At 43.2% G+C, this 20,203-nt stretch overlaps 1 protein-coding gene across 2 annotated transcripts in view; it reads left to right on the plus strand.

The window, feature by feature from the left end:
• Nucleotides 1-3,201: 3,201 nt before the first annotated feature.
• Nucleotides 3,202-20,203, plus strand: part of PRKD1 (protein kinase D1) — a 218,160-nt gene continuing 201,158 nt past the window's right edge. The window contains exons 1-2 of one of the 2 annotated variants that reach the window (XR_009556571.1): nucleotides 3,202-3,305; nucleotides 4,701-4,886. Coding sequence is in view for 1 of the 2 variants with exons in the window: in XM_060261979.1 (XP_060117962.1) it covers nucleotides 3,288-3,305; nucleotides 4,701-4,886 (204 nt within the window). In the remaining variant the exon portion in view is untranslated. The remainder of the gene's footprint in view (nucleotides 3,306-4,700; nucleotides 4,887-20,203) is intronic. The other variant, XM_060261979.1, reaches the window with a different exon arrangement.

Below are 20,203 nucleotides of genomic sequence, written 5' to 3' on the forward strand. Positions count from 1 at the left end.
AATTCGAATCCTTCCTGAAGACACCATCGACGTAGCCAGCCATTTATTTGAAGTATTCTTCTTTTTCGTCCTAAGCCATGGCCTTCAACAGGAAGCACTGACGAGAACACATCCTGCATGCCCAGCTCCTTCACCTTCTGACCCAGAGCCACATAGTCTTTTCTAATACATTCAGGGCTATGATGGGCAGTATCATTCATTCCCACGTGGATCAGCAAGAAAGGATAGTAATCTGTGGGCTTGATAAGTCTTCCAATCCTTTCTGTCACATGCTGGATGCGTGCTCCCGGCAGATAGCAGACCTCTTGGGATGACAAGTCCGGTCAGCACACTTTGGGCTCCACTCCTCTGAGCAAGGAGTCTCCAATCACCACCATTTCTTTCATTCCATAAAATGCTGTTTTGTAAAGGAAAGTAAAATGTAGTAAAACACAGCTCTTCAGGAGGATGCTTTTGCAAAGGGGTGAGGGCTGCATTTATGGTATCATTTATTGCATACATTATGTTATTTCTGTATTGTTTTCAAAATTTAACTCCAATTTTAGTATGTGTCGTATGCTTTCCTAGAGTAGCCATATTGGAGACTAACAAGATTTTGGGGATGTAAGCTTTTGAGAGTCAAAGCTCTGACATATCTCTGACAAATTAAAATTGTTTGTTGTGGTTTTTACACTGTGAGCTGCCCTGAGCTTGCTTCGGTGGGGAGGGCAGGATATAAATCAAATAAATAAATATCTGAGAAAGGGAGCTTTGACCTTCAAAAGCTTATGCCTACCCCAAATAGAATCAAAAACACTTTTCCTATGAAGAAAGGTTAAAATGTTCGGAGCTCTTTAGCTTGGAGAAACATCTACTGAGGGGTGACATGATAGAGGTTTACAAGATTATGCATGGGACAGAGAAGGTAGAGAAAGAAGTACTTTTCTCCATTTCTCACAATACAAGAACTCGTGGACATTCAATGAAATTGCTGAGCAGTTGGATTAGAACTGATAAAAGTACTTCTTCACCCAAAGGGTGATGAACATATGAAATTCACTGCCACAGGAAGTGGTGGCGACTGCAAGCATAGACAGCTTCAAGAGGGGATTGGATAAACATATGGAACAGAGGTCCATCAGTGGCTATTAGGCACAACGTATTATTGGAACTCTCTGTCTGGGGCAGTGATGCTCTGTATTCTTGGTGCTTGGCCCCACTGATGGACCTCCTGATGGCACCTGGTTCTTTTGGCCACTGTGTGACACAGAGTGTTGGACTGGATGGGCCACTGGCTTGATCCAACATGGGTTGTCTTATGTTCTTAAATGTTTTATCACATTGTTTTCTAATTTTGCAGTCCAGTCTTATTATACTGTTTATTGTACATCTTACAATGGTCCTATTGTATTATTTTGCAATATGCTTTGAGTGAAGGAGGTAAACTATAAATAAATATTAAGTCCTTTAATGTTAGATACATGTGATCTATTTTTTATAATTATGTATACTGTCCTTTTGTTTTAATTGTGTAAGTCAACTAAATATCTTTTTTTCAATTGCTGTTTCTGGTGTTTCTTAATTTGGTGATTTCACAGAATGTTCATGGACATTCCAACTGTTCAACAAAGCTGTCAATATGTACCTTCTGTGTATGAAGAAAAAGTTGTCAAATTTGGCTAGGATTAAAACTTTATACAGGCCTTAGGGACAATAGCTTCCTTTGCTGCTCCAAAAAAGCTACCAAATAAAAAACCCCTAAGCAATAAAAAATGGTAAAAAGTAATCAAAAGTCTGCAAAATCAGAATATAATTTTTCATACAGGAGGTCCTCAGTGACTGCAACATCACTAATACAGCCAGTGCAAGAGGAAGTATTTCAAAGATTCATGGGATAGGCAATGCATGGGATATGACAAAGATCTGGGCTACAGTCATTGTGCTCTCTATACTGATCCTGCTTAATCCTAACAGTAATATAAATAGCAATCAACACTAATGCCATCTAATTTTTGTGTGTAAGGTACACTGACTGAAGCTCTATGGAGGCTGGGGTAAAAGACTCAAACGTGAGTTGGAAATCAAATCATTAGTTGTACATAAGTCTTCCAGATGTAGCCACACCCACTTTAAGACAGAGACTGATGTTTCATCTGTCCTTATCCCAGCAGGCCAACGGTGCAAAAGGTTCCAGCTCACCAGGTAACCTGCAGATCTTCATTGTGCATGGAAAGTGGTATAAGTATTTCATTCAAATAAACACAGCTGCATTGTTGTAAATTGTGAAGACTGAACTGTAACATTAGCAATAGAGCTTAATACAAACCAGGGCACACCACAGATCATTTTAGAACCCATTTTAGTGCCAGACTTCAGTCCTTGGACATGTGAAATAAAGAGCAAGTGCAAAGAGTGTTTCCCTCTCTAGAAAATACCCACAGTCTAATATTTCTGTGATTCTGCCATACGGTGTTTGGATCATCAAAATGTGGGTATAGTGGACTTGGGAGAGGTAGAGACCAGAGTTAAACACATGCTCAATTACTTTTTCACAGATGGCTGTGCTAAAGCAAGGTATGACTAGTAATAAAGAACAGAGCAGAAGTGTGATAAATATACTTGAAAGTGCTCCTTCTCAGGCTTGAGCTTCTGGCATCTCTAATTTGAGAAACTAGTCAGTGGATGTCAATATCAAAGGTAAAAGGACTGAGGTATCATGTTGAGCACTCCCACTGCCATCTTTCCTTCGATCCTTATTCCTTGAAGACTGGAGCACAGATGTGGTTTGTGTTTGCTACAAAGATGGTAAGACAAACTCATCCATCTCCAGGAGGTAAGAGTTTCTACTGAGTAAATGACATTCTCTAGATAGGATGTTTTTTCATGTTTACTAAATAGAAAAATGACAGGTGGTGGGTGGGATTCTTCTGATCATTCCGCAGTCACAAATAAAGCACTGAGGAGGAGCGGCAACTGAAATGAGGGACACAGCAGTCAGTGGTGGCATCTGCCTGAATAGAGTCCCAGCTCTGTGGTGACAGCTCCCTCCCTCTCCTATCAGCATGTGACTGGCTCTTGGTAGGGGGAATGGCACCACTCACTGCTGCTCTGCTGGAAGGGAGACAGCTAGAAAGGGCTGGCTGACAGGTTTAAGCTCCTACTTACATGCAAATCATACACTCAGCCCAGAAGCAGCCACAAAGCAGGAGCGATTCATAGAGTTTCTTCAGACTCTGCCAACCAGTCTTGTTGCTTATCTGTAATCATTAACAGGAACAGCAGCAGTGGAAGGACCAGTAGCGGCTGGGATGAAGGCAGCTTTGAAGGTACTGAACGAAATGGGACATGGGGAGCCTGATCCTGTCTCTCCCTTTCGGGAAATACTAGAAGAGCTAAAGTTGAGGAGAAAACAAGGACTGTATGGCAAGGGGAAGGAAAAGTATTGGGGACACGGAGGAAGATAAATAAGAAATTTTGAATGCCTGGGACTGGGTAAGAACTCGATATGGGTTTAGTTCTTTGGAGCCAAAAGCAAACTTTGGGTGTTATCAGGGGGTCAGGGAAAAAGCTACCAACGAGCCCCATGTGTAGAGGAGCTAGTCAAATGTTTCTGTGCTATACCCATGTGGGGTATAGAAAAATAAAGTCTGTGGAGGCAAGTTTTCTTCAATGTCTGTATGACCAGACTGTGAGGCTGTAACCATGTAAGTCCATTTAACGTGGTGAGACTGACTCCTGAAGGAAAACACCCAGAACTGGTTGCAGATCTTGGTACATTTTGAGCCAGGGAAAGGAGTTTTGGTCAGGAAAAAATGCTACAAGAGTTTGCATGCCAGGGCATCAGAGGGTAACCAAAGAGTCAAGAAAGGCCAGGGTACCAAATCAAAAACATAGCAAGATAGAAGGGGAAAGTTAGTTCAGGGCCATGTGGCAACTGGAAGACTCCGTGGTGGCATGTGCAGTAAGGTTCCTCCTGACCTAGTAAAGCTGCCTGACCACCCTAAGTAGGTGAAGCCGCCAGGATGGTTTCCCGGCGGCAATGAAAAGCATCCACACCAACTTCACCCGCTGCGTTTGCCCCTCGCGCAGCTGCTTAAGGCCGGGGGTGGCAACCGAACATGAGCTAGGGATGCGTGCTCCGGGCCGCGGAAACTCTTGGCTCGAGGCGCCAGCCAGAGAGATGACTCGCTACGCCTGAAGCCCAATCCACGGCGTGTTTACTTAGAAGGCAAGCAGGGCTGCCTGCTCCCAAGTCAGCACGCTGCGGGCTGCAGCCTGCAAGGGAGCGCAGCTAAAGGCAAGCAAGCCTCGAGCTACCTGACTGAGGGAACGCCCGCCTGCCCCGCCACTTGGGCGCCGCCGGCTGAGCTGCTGCTCTCGAGGCGGCCGGGTGGCGGCTCTGGCGGCCGCGGCTTCTTTCCCGCCCTTCCTCTCCCTGCCCCCCTCCGAGCGCGCTTGACCGCCCAGGGGCCGCCGCCACTTGCAGTCGCCCCGCCAACAGCCGAGGCGGCAACACCGCAAGTACCGCCGCCACCCGCCGCTCGCCCGGCCTCTCTCTGAGGCGTCCTCCCTGCCCCGTTTTCAGCCGAGGGGAAGGGGGGACTGGGGACGGGGCAGCGACCAACTCGGCGGGCTGGTCCCGCCGCCGCCGTGGCAAAATCCTGATTCTGCCTGCTTCTCTCTCTCTCTCTCTCTCTCCCTGCCCCTTGTCCTGTGGGAAGTTGTCGATGAGCGCCCCGCCGATCATCCGGCCGCCCAGCCCCTCTCAGCCGGGCAGCGGCGGCGGCATCTCCTTCCACCTCCAGATCGGGCTCAGCCGCGAGCCGGTGCTCTTGCTGCCCGACCCCTTAGGAGAGTTCAGCCTGGCCCATGTCCGGGAAATGGCTTGCTCCATCGTCGACCAAAAGGTAAGCGGGAAGGGGGGAGCCGGCGTCTTTTTCCAGGCCTGCGTCGAGGCGACAGGCCCTCTGAGCATGTGCAGAAGTTTTGACCCGCGCTGAGGAGTCGTTGTAGCTGCCAGGGTAGGAGGAGCTGGGTTCCAAGCTAGAAGCGCGGCAGGTCTCCATTTCCGAAATGAACCCTTCTGGGCTTTCCCCAATTTCCTGGGGGGGGGGGGGGAATCTAAGAATGTGCACTTTTTCCGATCGCCACCCATCGACATGGATCAGCCTCTTTGTCTTTCCCTTTCAACTTGTTCTTTCTCGCTCGTTCCTTCTCTGCCTTCTATCTATTCCTCTGGCTATACTTTCCATCGCTGCCTGGACTGGTTTACTGTGTTTTGCCACGCGCGGAAAAAGTTCTCCCAGCCGAGTAGGCACCCCTCCCCCCCTCGTTTTTGAGAGAGCGAGAGAGAGACTTTGGGAGGCTGGAAGGCATCCTGGTGCTGGGGGTTAACCAGCAGCTGTCAAAATAATAACTCGGCCCCGCAGAACCCGCTGGGAAAGAAAAGTTTCCACTTTGCAAGCCAGAAAGCAAAACAAGTCGGCATGCTTTGTCGACTGAGCTCTGGCCAGGCAATCCAAAGCAGTCGACGCTGGGCCTGCCTGGGAGACATTGGATGCTCGCTCTGTCCTTGCAAACTGAAGCCTCTCACTGGCTTGTAATGGGAGAAAAGCATGCTGGAAGGAAGAAGAGGCTGAAATGGCCACCAGGAACAAACGGTTTAAGCAAAAGGCTAGGCAGTGCTGTGCACTTTTAAAAGGAACTGTGGAGGGAGGAACGGTGGCTCAGTGGTAGAGCATCTGCTTGGGAAGCAGAAGGCCCTAGGTTCAATCCCTGGCATTTCCAAAAAAGGGTCCAGGCAAATAGGTGTGAAAATCCTCAGCTTGAGACCCTGGAGAGCCGCTGCCAGTCTGAGAAGACAATACTGACTTTGATGGACCAGGGGTCTGATTCAGTATAAGGCAGCTTCATATGTTCATAAAAGCTTATTCACACTTCCTGCTGTAGATTCTCTAGGTCCTCAAACCATAAAGTTATGTCTTCTGTGAGTGTGTGATGGGAAAGTGGTATATGAATATTTCTCATCATTTTAAATGCTTTTAAAACTCTTGTGCCCCATTTTACAGCAGTCTCCCCCACTTTCCTATTAATTCATTCCTATCTCCTTGATGCATGATGAATTATTGATAGTCTAATAGTGAATACTGTGTTGTTTGTATGTTGGATACAGATCTGTTAGTGTACAGTGAATGCATACTGGAGAATGGAGGCTAATATGACATTTATGCAGCAGCTTTTGTAATTATTTACACACATCTAACTACCTTATTCATCCTGGGGTGAGACCCTGTTACCCTTTTGAAAGTTACAGTGCTTATTTCACAACTTGGAAGGTCATGCAGGAAGCGCATCTCCCTTCTAAAGTGTGGAGATTAACTGGCTTGCTAATAGCATCAACTTTCAGTTTTTTGTTGAGGTCTCAAACAGTTTGAGGAGTAACTAATAAAGTAGGCTTTTGACTAAGAAAGTTCAAGTCACAACCAGTTTTTGGAAAGCATCCAGGCCAGCAATCCCACACTCACTCAATCCCTGAAAAGGTTGAATTATACAGATGGAAAGACCAATTTCCAAATTTATATAGGAGTGTTATTTTACACTGTTACAATGAAAACCTGTGCAGAGTAATCAGTGAATTTAGACTGAAGTAACTCAGCATAGAATTGCACTGTTAAAGTTATAGAAACACTGTATGAAAAACACAAACATATGCAGAATATGGCCACTTTGAATTCAATTTCTGGGAAGAGTGGGGGGTATAATAGAAGAGTAATAGATACACTTTATTTTTTGCTGCATTGCTTGGCCTAGTGATTCCAGGTGACTTGAACATACTGACACTGTAAAATTAGCTTGCTTGAAATGCATAAGCATTATACTTTTGCCTGCATTTTGATGCATGTGGTATGTAGTTTTGTGGTGGAGACCCGTGATACTTTAAGCAGTAAAAATTAGTTGGTGACAGTTCTTAAAGCCTTTCTTAGACTCTTTCTCCCATTAAAAATGTGGACATTCTAATGAAGGATAGTATAACATGTGCCCCACAGCTGCAATATGGTAATGTTGACAGTGGATTACTTCATACTACAGGGTAGTCCTAAATCAATCCTCCTGCTAAATAGAGATTCCATTAGACTGCCACATGGGTATTTTTTTGCCAGTTCTGGCCCCATACTGCTTCAGTTTATCCACTGATTTCTGCATGTATTTTTCTGACTTTAGTTTTCTTTCCCCCAACCTCTCAATCTTTTGAAGCCACTTTATTCCATTTTTTCCCCCCTGGAAGCTGATTTTGAGTCAGCTTTTTCCTAGTGTGTAACATTTCCATAAGTTTTCCTTGTCCTACCCACCTCCAGCCCACTTTTCAATGACTGGACTGTCACCATAGTTACTCCCTCCCTGAAGATGAGTGATTTCAGTTTTTTTTAAGCCCTAAAATATTGGTATATTATTGTAGTGGTATAGTGGTAGTTTAAGCAGGTTCTCTGAATTTGCAGCTTTCATTAAAAAAATAAATAGTACCTATCTTTGTGGAGGTATAAGGGAAAAGGCATATCTCCACAAGGTAAGAGGCTAGAGACTTTTTGTTTTTAACAAAAACTGGGAGTTCAGAGAACCTGCTTAAACCATCTATAATACTACAGTGATATATTGATATTTTGGGGCCTTTAAAAAAATAAGGGGAGTGCTCTAATGCCATCAATGACATCCTCATTGAAAATCCCTTTGAAAATCCTCATTATTTAAACCATGTGTGAAAGAAAATAAATGAAATATGCAACTATAAAAATGCACAGGGAAGACAGATGTGAAGAACCCTGCCCAAACTGTTTCCAATGCTAGTAGATTGATCCTAAGAAAATCAGGAGTATCTTGAGTGTGTGGAAAAAGTCTTAATTACAGGGTGGTTGTAAACCATTCTTTTTCGTACATAATTTCCTCTCTCTCAATATGGACATTTCTTAGTCTCATCCCCATCTTTAATAAAGGGATAATTATGTTGTTAATTTACTTTCATAATTTAGTCTGCTTTTCTCACAGAGACTCAAGGCAGACTATAAATGAATTACTAAAATTTTACTTATCTTCTTCCAAAACAAAGTTTGAGTCCAATGACATCTTTAAGATCAACAAAGTTTTATTCAAAGTGTAAGCTTTCATGCACATCACACTTTATCAGACACAGAGTTAATGGACACAATGTTAACTCAAATTTTGTTCTGCTTCAGTCCAGCATGGCTACCCACCTGATTTTATCTTCTTCCAGTTTAGAAATCATTTTCAGGTCACTTATTTAATTTTCCATACTGCATCCTTTCCCCTCACATGAGGAAACATGAAAGAGTATGAACTTCTAACTTTGCTTCTACTGATGCTATCAGATCACTGTAACAAGTTCTTGGATTTCTGCAGTGTTTTCTATAAGCAGCCATAACTTTTACCACTCTAACAAGAGATAGTCACAGTGTTGGAAGTAAGTCTGGTCTGCAGACAAAGGAAATGTCAACATTGTATTTTCTCATTTCTGTGGGTTGTACCTCTTGAATGAGGTACACTTTTTGCCTGATAAAACCAGGAAGTTTGACACAACTACTGACAGATGCTTGAATATTCAATAGACTGCTTGTTCATTGTGCCATTTTTTGTAGTGAATCATGTGAAAATTTTTAACCTGAATGCACTTTCAAACAACTAATTCAACTTTGAAAATATAGTACAGAGAACCCCTGACCTAAGGTAGAATGTTTCATTTCTGTTATTTATGTCACAATGGGTGCCACCAACAATTTCAGAGTGGTATTTTAGCTTTTCAGTATCCTATCAGGTAAGTGCTCAGAATGAATTATTTATACTATATTTTAAGCATAATCTAAACATTGCAAAAGAAACAGAATGAAGTCAAATTTCATGACAGAACACATTGTTCTCTATGGAGGTAGACCAGGACTCTGGAAAACAGGTCTACCCACCCCTTTCTACTATATTGATGGACCCGGACTCGGACTGTCATCCTCTGCCGAACCTTAGGAAATGACTGGTGGCTGAGAATTGGAATGTCAAAGCCCAGCTGTATACTATGCCATGTTAGCTTGACATGGAGGTGGGCAGTGTATGTGCATGTGTATGTGTAGTCTGGCTGTGTGATGATTCTATTGCCATTTTGTGGTAAAGCAGTCCAGTTTGCTTGAGTATAACTGAGTTGTTTTTGTATTTTAATTGAATTATTTTATAATATTAAATGTTTGTGATTGCTCAAAAGTTTCAATGTTTTTAAGTTTGTCATCTTGTAGACCCTGTTTGAATAGAAAGGTGGCATGAAAACATTTTAAATAGAAATAATAACATATTGAAAAGTAATTAAACTCCATGTGAAATTGCAGGGTTGTGCATGAGGGTTAGGAGTCTTGCACTGCTGGGTTTTTTTTTTTAAATCACACTTTCTCAGTAATAAAGTAAGTGACACAAGTGCTACTTTAAGGACATTTGTTTTGATTCTTTGTAATTAATGGGAATACATATCTGTTGTGTGTCAAAGATGGTAAGATACAGACACAATAGTTCTGGAATTTTGGTCTAAAAGTAGATGGTGGGTGAAAGAACTACTTTAGGCAAATGTTCTGTCCCCCTTGAAATTGGGTAGGCAATGGAGAACACATGGCAGGAACCACAAGTATTTGATTTGCATGTATTCATTCCTCTTTTTCTTTCCAGTTGCAAAGATTTGTCTTGACAGGATAAGAAGGAGAGGGAAATGTGTAGGCATTTTGTCATTAGGTCATTCCTTGGCATGGTGATGTCAGCTCAGGTAGTCAAAGGCACAGTGTGTGGAGGTAGTCAGACCTACTTCCCTTTTCCCAGGCATACACTTTGGAATGGGGTAATTTTGAGAGAGTCAGGAAACTTTATGTGGCTCCATATAGATCAGTAAAGAATTTGTACTGAGAAAGCTATGTCTAGTACTTTTGCCAGTATGTAGAGGACTTTGTTTTGTTACTATGTCACTAACTGATAAGAAACTAAGAGCAGCCAGGCTGGTTAAGCCCAATGAACTGTCTAGTCCAGCATCCAGTTTCACATAGTGGTCCACTAAATGTCCCCAAAAGCTTACAAACAGAGCATGGGCAAAGCCTTCCCTTGAAGTTTGTCCACCAGTACTGGTAGATGGTTAGTGTCTATGAACATTGACGTTTCATTTAATCAGCACAGTTGGACCTATCCTCCATGAATTTGTCTGCTCTTTAAAACAAAATATTGTCCATCATTGCATCCTCTTTGCAGTATGATGCCTTCTTACCTGAATCCCTTATTCTCTGTGAATGTGGATGAGCATTCATTATGGAATTGGGGTACCTTAACAGGTCCCTGAAAATCTTGTCTATATACATTTCTGTCTGTCTCAGTTTTTCCAGGTAAGCAGCCTTACAGCTAGGACTTTATTTCATGGGGTGCACACACACAGTTTCTGACTGGAAGCAATGCAATCTGTAATGTACATCCACTTTGCTGGCTTTCAAATTCCATGACTGTTTTTGTCTTTTAATAGTTTTCGGGATAAAGCTAAATCATCTGGCATTGTGCAGTTAGTGTTAAGAGAAAAAGAATTTCCTGCCTTGTCTTTCTTGCCCTGTTGTTGAACTCACACAGGCTGCCAGCCCTAAGGACACTTTCTGGAAGTAAGCCCCACTGTTTAACATGAGACTTACCTGTGAGTAAGAGCCCCGTGACATAGAGTGTTAAAGCTGCAGTACTGCAGTCCTAAGCTCTGCTCACGACCTGAGCTTGATCCCCGGTGGAAGCTGGGTTTTCAGGTAGCTGGCTCGAGGTTTACTCAGCCTTCCATCCTTCTGAGGTTGGTAAAATGAGTACCCAGCTTGCTGGGGGGAAAGCATAGCTAACTGGGGAAGGCAATGACAAACCACCCCGTAAAAAGTCTGCCGTGAAAATGTTGTGAAAGCAACGTCACCGCCAGAGTCGGAAATGACTGGTGCTTGCACAGGGGACCTTTCCTTTCCCTACCTGTGAGTAGACTTTAGGATTGCTCCCACAGTCGTTTCACTATTGTCTTATTCAGATATTTTATTACTGTGGCTTTGAACGTGCTCATGCTTGTAGATATATAACCTGAGTTTATCATCTGTAGAAAGTTTCCTAGCAAAGTCCCAAAGTCATAGTCAGAGATGCTGTATTAGTAGCTGAAAACTTTCTCTCTTTTGCTATTGTCATATAACTTACAGCACAAAAGTGAACCCTGAGATCAATTCTCAATCTTCCATTTGCAACTTTGTGTATGGTTCATACTATTGCATTCTTCCAAGGGAAAAATGAATCAAATTATGGCTACAGCAGTAACACTTATATGTCTATCTATGTAATAAAATACATCAAAGGGTTGATAGTTTTTTGAAGGAAATTGTGAGTTCTATCACTAATATCACTATCACTGAATGGGAAGAATGGTATGGCATGTTTTTGCTACATAATTTTTCAGAACCAATGGACATCCCTCCCCCCCAGAACAGGGTTTTTGTAGGTCTGGCAGACTAGCAACTTTAAGAATGCTGCATATCATCCAGGGATGATGCTATACTTTTAAATTCTGGGCTTGGACCTGCTGTCCAGTGAACAGTTTGCTGTACTCCTCGGATTCTTTGCTGTTCATCAGTTTCCTTTCCTTTTTTTTTTTTTTTGGTCAGTGCTTTTAGATCATCTCTTTGGCATGCAGAGCTACTAGTGTCATGGAAAGGAAGAAAGGGCTACAGTTTTCTGCTTCTGTGAGGTAAAATGATATGAGTAGGGAGAAGGCAAGGTAAACAGCACATTCTCTTGTTCTGACACCTGCAACGTGCTCAGCAAGCTTTTTGCTGCTTATGAAGCACTTTGTCTTGGGGGACAAAATGAGCTTGGCGCAAATGGCTGCGATGATAAGTGTGTCAGGTCCCAGGCTGCAGAGGACAAAAAAGATGTGAGGGTAGGCAGGAGTCTTTCCAAAGGGCTGGTGCTGAATTTCAGCCTGGGGAATTGGCAGCTGACCTCTCTGCATAATGAGGGTAATTGAAACCGCTCCATCAACAGCCTGAACTATCTCGTTATAAGGCTACTGAATTCAAATATGCTGTAAACAGTGAGTTGTTAACTTCTACAAATCATTTTTGCAATAATGTAGATGCTATCTTAATATCTTCAGATTATGAAAAAGGCCTATGGTGACTGACTGTATGAGGATAATTTTTTTGAAACCTATTAGATGAAAAAAAAATTGCTGAATATGTTTACAAAGTCTTTATTGTGAAATTCAGGTTGGCACCTATAAAATCAGTACAATAAATTTATGCCTTTGATAACTAATAACAATGTATTCAGAGAACTTCAAAATGCATTCATATCCCTACATAAGAATCATCCTGCATTATCAGACCAGTGGTCTATCAGCATACTGTTTCACACAGTGGTCAGTCAGCCAGTTACTCTGCAAGAGCAACAGTAGAGGTGAGGTCTTCCCTTGATGTTGCCTCCTGGCACTGGGATCCAGAGGTTAACTGTCTCTGATCATGGAGGGGATCTCTTTAGTTACTAAGGCTAGCAGTTGCTGATAAACATATCCCCAGGAATTTATCTAATCGCCTTTTAAAGCTGTATGTCTGTGGCTATCACTAAATCACTAAAAACTCCATGTTTGTAAAAGTAAAGGTAGTCCCCTGTGCAACCACCATGTCATTATTGACCCATAGGGTGATATCACATTATGATGTTTTCATGGCAGACTTTTTACAGGGTGGTTTGCCATTGCCTTCCTCAATCAGCCACACTCAGGGTAGAATTCTAGCAGGAGTTCCTTCGCATATTAGGCTACACATCCCTGATGTATCCAATCCTCCAAGAGCTTACAAAAAAGAGCCTTGTAAGCTCTTAGAGGATTGGCTACATCAGGGGTGTGTGGCCTAATATGCAAAGGAGCTCCTGCTAGAATTCCACCCCTGCTGCTTGAAGGGCACTTGGTGTAATTAGTAGACTGATCAAAACCACCAAGTAATACAGTTTTCAAAAATATATTGCGAGGATTGTGTGCAACACATAATAAACAATATAATATTGATAGAGGTCAGCGGTGCTAAGGCCTTTTTAAGTAACAGAAACCTCAAGGAGGCCAAAAAACCCCGTTCTCAAATGAATAGATATAAGTCTAAACTTGGAAATAGTCCAACTGAAATTCACACGGTGGGTGCTCCCAAGGAACGTAGCTTCAACTCAATTGCTTTCTTAAAAAGACGTCTCTCTAGATTTTGATGACGTTTCAATTCCTTCTTCAGTTTTAATGGCTCAGCTGTTTAGGGACCTTGTTCTACATTCTCTAATCACAGCATTTAGCTTCTCATTTTCAGTGTGAAATTGGGCTCTTTGGGCTACGTTCCTTAGGAGCACCCACCTTGTGAATTTCAGTTGGACTATTTCCAAGTTTGGACTTATATCTATTCATTTGGGGACGGGGTTTTTTGATCCCCGTGGGATTTCTGTTACTTTAAAAGGCCTTAGCACTGCTGGCCTCTATCAATATTGTATTATTATGTGTTGCACACAATCCTTGTAATATATTTTTGCAAACTGTAAGATGGTGTATTACTTGGTGGCTTTGATCAGAATTCTACCCCTGGCTACACTTTACCCCCAGCAAACTGGGTACTCATTTTACTGACCTTGGAAGGCTGAGTCAACCTTGAGCCGGCTACCTGAACCCAGCTTCTGCCAGGATTGAACTGAGGTCATGAGCAGAGCTTGGAGTGTAGTACTGCAGCTTATCACTCTGTGCCATGTTTGTACAAAGACATATTTTCCTCTGTTCATCCTGATCTGCTACCTATCAAACTTTATTGGGTGGCTTTGGGTTCTAGTATTTTGGGAGATGGAGAAAATGTTCTCTCTGTGTACTCTCTTTATTTACAGTTATTTGAATGCAGTAGCATATCTTTTGCAAAACTAATACTGTCCCAGAATTTTACTAATGTTTTAGATGTGTGTTCATATGCTTAATAACTAATAAGCATAGTTACAACTTTATACAAACAAAAAAAGTCTAAAGTTTACCAGTAAGCAGTTCTGTCAGATAGAGGCTTTATGGCGAGGAATGACTGTTTTATATAGGAGACCTCTCTGCAGTTACAGAATACTAAAAGTAAACAAATGTCTGTAAAATACAGTTCCCTGCCATTTAATTCTGCATGTATTATAAGTGGGTCTTTCTGGTGAATCTTGTTTTCTCCCAAAGCCCAACTGCCTTTCCTTGGAAAAATGATACTGACCTATTCATAAAATTGATTTATTGTATATTGAGGCACTTAAATGTGCCACTTTCATGGAGAAAGTAGTACACAACCAACATCTCCCCCTTTCAATGTTTTTAAGAGGCTATTGATGCTGCGGAATTAATCTTTCCCCATGGATTTGCATGAAGAAATATGGGAATTAGCTAGGCAATGCTCATATTTTATAGTAGTGGTTTTTATCTTTTAATAAAGTTGGATTGTGTTTTGTTCTGGTAACTTGGGGAATTACCAGACATCATCCCTTCCTTTTTCCATTTAACCATGGCCACTATCTGAAAAGTTTTTCTGGAAAATGTTTAGATATCTGTCATAGAAAAAGAAGCGTTCATCAAACAGATCTAGAAACAGATGGGTAGCTGTGTTTGTCTGAAGCAGCAGAACAAAATTTGAGTCCAGTGGCAGCTTTAAGACTAACAAAGCTTCATTCAGTCTGTATAGACATTAGACATGATGCAGTTTAAACTGCCTGTTTCTTCAAAAAAACATTTTTGTGTTGTTGACACAGGGAAGTGGTAAGCTTGCTCATATTTACATTTCATACCACATTACAAGCAGTTATTACAGGGTTAACGTGATTAGGAATTGCAAGCATCTTCTGAAAATAATTAAAACTGAAACAGAAGATCATCAAAAGCATCTAGGAAGGAACAGTAACCTTAATTAGCAGACCTGAATTACTTACATTCTCCTATACTGAAATCACATTTTAGGGCCAGATGTAATCTTATAATTTCATCTTAAGTATGTTTATTCTGAGCAAGCCCACCAATTTGAATGACTTACTTTCTCACAAACATACAAGAAATGGTTTGCTTAAATTGGAGTTCTGTAGCTTGGTGCAAAAAACTGAGTTTCAGGTCCCTAATTGTTTCTGAAGCTTACTGAATAGTTCTGGTGGGTAGCCGTGTTGGTCTGAAGCAGCAGAACAAAGTTTGAGTCCAGTGGTGCCTTCAAGACCAACAAAATTTTATTCAAGGTGTGAAGAAATGCATTTCTCCCCCCCCCCCCCTTCCCCTGAAGGTTTGACATATTTAATCACTCTGAATTTTTAAAGTTTTCCCCTCCTCTGGGCAGAGAACAGGCAGGAAGGGGGGGGGGAGTCAGTTCAATTGCTTTCCACAAGTACTTCAGCTTACCTTCATACAAATATTAATAGGTTTAGACAATAGAATTGGAATGGTCAGGCTTCCCACCCCCATCTAAGCAGGAAACAGGGAGGAATTGAGGCTAGAAAATCTTTAGGAAGAAATTTCTGGAGACATCAGGAAAAACTTCCTTGACCTGGCCTGATGGGGTCAGTGGGAGGGGGAAAGAGAGTTGATAAAACTCAGGGGAGCAAGGAGGAAGCTTGAGTGCTGAGTCCATACAGCAGACAAACAGCTCTGAAGCAACCACTGACCATGTGCTGGTCTGGAAGATCTAGAGAAAACTTCAAGGTGATTGGTACTCTGTAGAGATCTGTAACTTCCTAAGCTAAGGCACCTGTCCTATTTTTACATCTGATAGGGCATGTCTTGAGAGAAGGACAGAGGCATTGTGTTTACCCATTTCATTTGTATCCCTTGCTCAGTCTGGTGCTAAAAAGTATGCATGTGAACATTTGCTTTTAAATAAATACTTCAAAACTTTTGATGCTGGTAGTGGTTCTCTGTACCAGATAGACCACCACCATCTTGGACATGCTATTTCAAAAGCGACACCAGCAGGCAGGCAGTTGACACATGGGTATTCTTCCAAGAGTGCACAAGGCAGTAAACTGTCTCCATGGTGACCAGATGTTGGGCAGCCAAAGACACAGAGGTGAAGCTTCAGAATGTGGAAGGGAAATTGGGATTCCTACAAAGCAATTCCTACACAGGTCAGATGGTGGTGGTGGGTTACCAGAGAGAGAGAAAAGCCTCTGCATGTGTTGCAAATACCTTGGAGGGCAGAGTAGAACAGGGCCTGTGGGCCAGAGCAGGCCTGTTCTACCACACAATGTATAATTTTTGTGTGCATGCACACTTATTTGGATACATTGGAATGGACTGGTAACTTTCATTTTAATGTATCTGAAGAAATGTGCATGCACGCAAAAGCTTGAAATTTTGTTGGTCTTAAAGGTGCCCCTGGACTTGAACTTTGTTCTGGGTAATTCTGGGTAAGGCAGTATGATTCAGATCAGTGTATCTCTGAGAATTTTTGTGAAGACAAAATGGACGCTGTATGCTGCTTTGAACTATTTGGAGGAAGAGCAGCAATGTCTGTTTGTGACTAATGGAACAGATGGAGCTGCTATTTTTAATCTCCACCCATTCCTTACAATTGGACTTTTGTAGTATTAAGAATATAAAAAGTATACTTAGTCTTTCTTTCCACCAACAAACATGAACATCAAAACATGCATGACTAGAAGTGTAGCTTTCATGTGTCAGATAAATATATGACTTCCAGACAAAGCTGAGTTTCAGCTCTCACTTAGAAATTAAGATGTGTTGCATGGCATAAATTCTCAAATCTATCAGTTATTTTTTAAAAAGAAGGAACAGCCCTCTGTAGCCAAAAAATAAAATCATGTACTAAGAACCAGGCTATATGCTGTCAATTTGCTATAGGATCCACTTATAGGGGTGTCGAACTCATTTCTTATGAGGGCCAGATCTGACATAAATGAAACCTTGTTGGGCTGGGCCATGTGTGTCATAAAATATAATGCCAGGTAGCAGAGATATAAACTTTATAAAGGGCACAGACAAACATAATTAAAGATTTTTTTTAAAAAAAACCCTTAAAACATGCTTAAAACATTGGCACTTGTTGGTCTTAATGTTACTTTCTTTGTATCTCTTCTGTGTGATCCAGGGAACTGGGCAAAGGAGGCTCTGGCTCTTTCCTTCCTTCCCCAGGGGAAAAGGAGGGGGGAGGAACTTCAGCCAATATTGTGCAATTGAGAGTGCCTGGCAAAGCAAGCTATCTCTCCCCACCTCCTCCCCAAGGGAGGAGCCTCAGCCAACGGAGAAAATAGAGGCTTTGCTCTATAGCTCCTGTGCAATTGGGAAAGCCTGGCAAAGCAAGCTGTGATTAGAAAGAAGCAAGAGAGAGGGAGAAGGAAGCCAGTTGCTCGGGGGCCTGATAGGAGCCCTCCATGGGCCTGATTCGGCCTCTGGGCCGCATGTTTGACATCCCTGACTTACAGCATCAACACTTATTTCTATTGTCATGGCTGAATCATGGAGCTTTTCTGCATGGTTTCCCTCCCATTGGTTTTGGTTTCCATACTGCTTCAGTTCATTCCCTAATTTCTGCATGTATTTTTGTGCATTGTTTTTTGCTTGTTGTTGCTCCCCTTGCGTTTGTTGTTGTTCTTTTGACATCACCTTTATCGCAGTTCTTTTTCTGGAAGCCCATTTTGAGTCGCCTTTTTCCTTGTATATATTGTTTGCACATACATACTATTTCAGTCCATTTTCTTTTTTCTACCCAGTCCCACCCAGCTGCATCCCACTTTTTGGTAATGGGACTATTGTCATTGTCAAACCACTCCCTTTCCCACTCTGGTTGGATGGCACATGTTATTTTTTAAATACTGCACTAAAATATTGTTATACTGTGGTAATGATAGGCTTAGCAATTTCTGTGAATTCCCAGCTCTAGTTATTTTTTAGAAGTAAGTATCTAGCTTTTCCCCTCATTGAGATATAAGAAAAATCTCTGCGGAAAGGATGATAAAGGCTTGCTTTAAAAACACACACACACACAAATCTGGGCATTCAAAGAACCTGCTGACCTATCATTACAATAATATATCAATATTTTAGTGTCTTCTAAAAAAACCAAAAATACAGCCATGACATTGATATAAGCATGCACAAACAATTAAAGGGGGTGGGTGGGTGCTGTTATGCCACTGATAATGACAGCACCCTCTCCTGCAAAAAAACTAATTGTTTAAGACAGGTGTAGAAGAAAATATACTTACACCACAACTGTGGAAATGCAGAAGGGGGGCAGACATGTTGAAGAACTGTGCCCAAACTGATTACAGTGCTTGTGGATCAATTGCCAGGAAAATCAGAAGTAAGTTGAGTGTGCGGAAAATGGTTTCTTCCTGCCACTGTTGCCTTTACTACCTGAATTAACAGCCAAAGTCTAGCAAATCATAGAAAAATATTAGCAAGTTCACCCATATTTGTACAGGCCCAACCCCATCCTTTGGCCCCCCACAGATATTTTAAAAAGCCATTCAGTGCAATACTGAGTTCATGCCAGGGAAAGGTGGTGGATCATTCTGATGGAATAACTGGTGAGGAGAGCAGTAACATTACTGGTGCCAATAAATAGGAATAATGCCATGGAGTAATTAGGGCAGTTGAGGCAATTGAGGCAGCAGAGGCTGATGTTCTTTGACTCTCATCACTTCAACTAAAGGCCTGGTGGGACTTCTCTCAGGGTCCTGATCTCATTTGGGAGCATGTGCCACCAGGCCTGAAAAGGCCCTGGCTCTGGTCAAGGTGAGATGAATGTCTTTTCAGGCCAAGGACTACTAAGCAGTGCTGGTCAGAAAAGCATAAAACTCTTTGGGGCACATACAGGGAGAGACTGCCCTGCAGGGGTATGCTGTTCCCTGACCATAAAAGATCTTAACTATTAATACCATTTACCTTAAATTGGACTCTGTGATCAATTGGCAACCAGTGCAGTTGGCACAACACCAACTGAATGTGCTCCTGCACAGATGTTCCAGTCAGCAAGCATACTGCTGCATTTTGTACCCACTAAAGCTTCTGAAATCAGGTTCAGGGGGTAGGCCTGCATTAGAACAAATTGCAGTAATCAAGCCTGGAAGTGACCATTGCATAGATCTAGGGAGAGCTTCCTCAGTGGCGGCTCTCCCTGCGCCGCCCTCCACTCCCTGTTCAAATCCTTGGGGCGGCGCCAGCAGCATCATCACCATCAACGGCGCTTCACCTTAACGTCCAAGCTTACCCTCCTCGCCTCCACCGGGCGGTGAAGCGCAGTTGATGCTGATGATGCTGCTGGCGCCGCCCCGAGGATTTGAACAGGGAGCGGAGGGCGGCGCAGGGAGAGCCGCCGCTGAGGAAGCCAGGGAGGCAGGTCATAGCCTTGGGGGCTTCGGAACGTCCTGCGGGTGCCGCCGCCGCCACAGACCGAGGCCAGACAGCTGCGAGCCGGCCAGCCCGCCTTCCCTCAGCCTGCTCCTCAACTGCACGGCACATGCTCTCGAACGGAGCCACTGCGCAGGCGGCCCACCCCCCCGCGCCCCCCATTCCACTTCAGAGGCGGAGCGGGCGATGCCGCTGCACCGCCGCCGCCCCCTCCCCGCCCCATCCCAGCTGCTCCTCCGAGATGGGCCCAGCCTGAGCCCATCTTGGAGGAGCAGCCATGGTGAAGCGGAGAAGGGGCGGCTCGCCACACTCCTTCACGCCGTTTCTTCCCCCGCTTCCGTTTCTTTGGGGAGCGGGGGAAGAGGCTCGAAAACCTGGGGTCCCCCGCTAGGGCGGGAGGATTGGGACCCCTACATAGATCACAATCACCAAGTCATGGGTGGAAAGGTAGGGAACCAGTTGCCTGATCTGTCAAAGATGGGAGAAGGATGATCCGGCAACGTTAGTGACCTGGGCCTCCATAGAAAGGGAGGCACTGAGGATCACTCCCAGGCTTCTCACCACTGGTGCTGTCAGATGCCCAAACCTTTTCCCCTGCAGTTTAGGAACAGGACCTCTGTTTTCACTGGATTAAGTTTCAGCCAACTCTGTTGTAACCATTCAGCCACAGCCTCTAAAGCCCTAGCCAAAATATCGAGGGCGGAGTCTGTCTATTAACAGATACATTTGGGTGTCATCAGTGTACTGGTGACAATGCAGCCCAACTCTCCAGATTACCTGGGTGAGGGGGCACGTGTAGAT

Source organism: Heteronotia binoei, chromosome 21, assembly GCF_032191835.1.
Source record: "Heteronotia binoei isolate CCM8104 ecotype False Entrance Well chromosome 21, APGP_CSIRO_Hbin_v1, whole genome shotgun sequence".
NCBI lineage: Eukaryota > Metazoa > Chordata > Lepidosauria > Squamata > Gekkonidae > Heteronotia > Heteronotia binoei.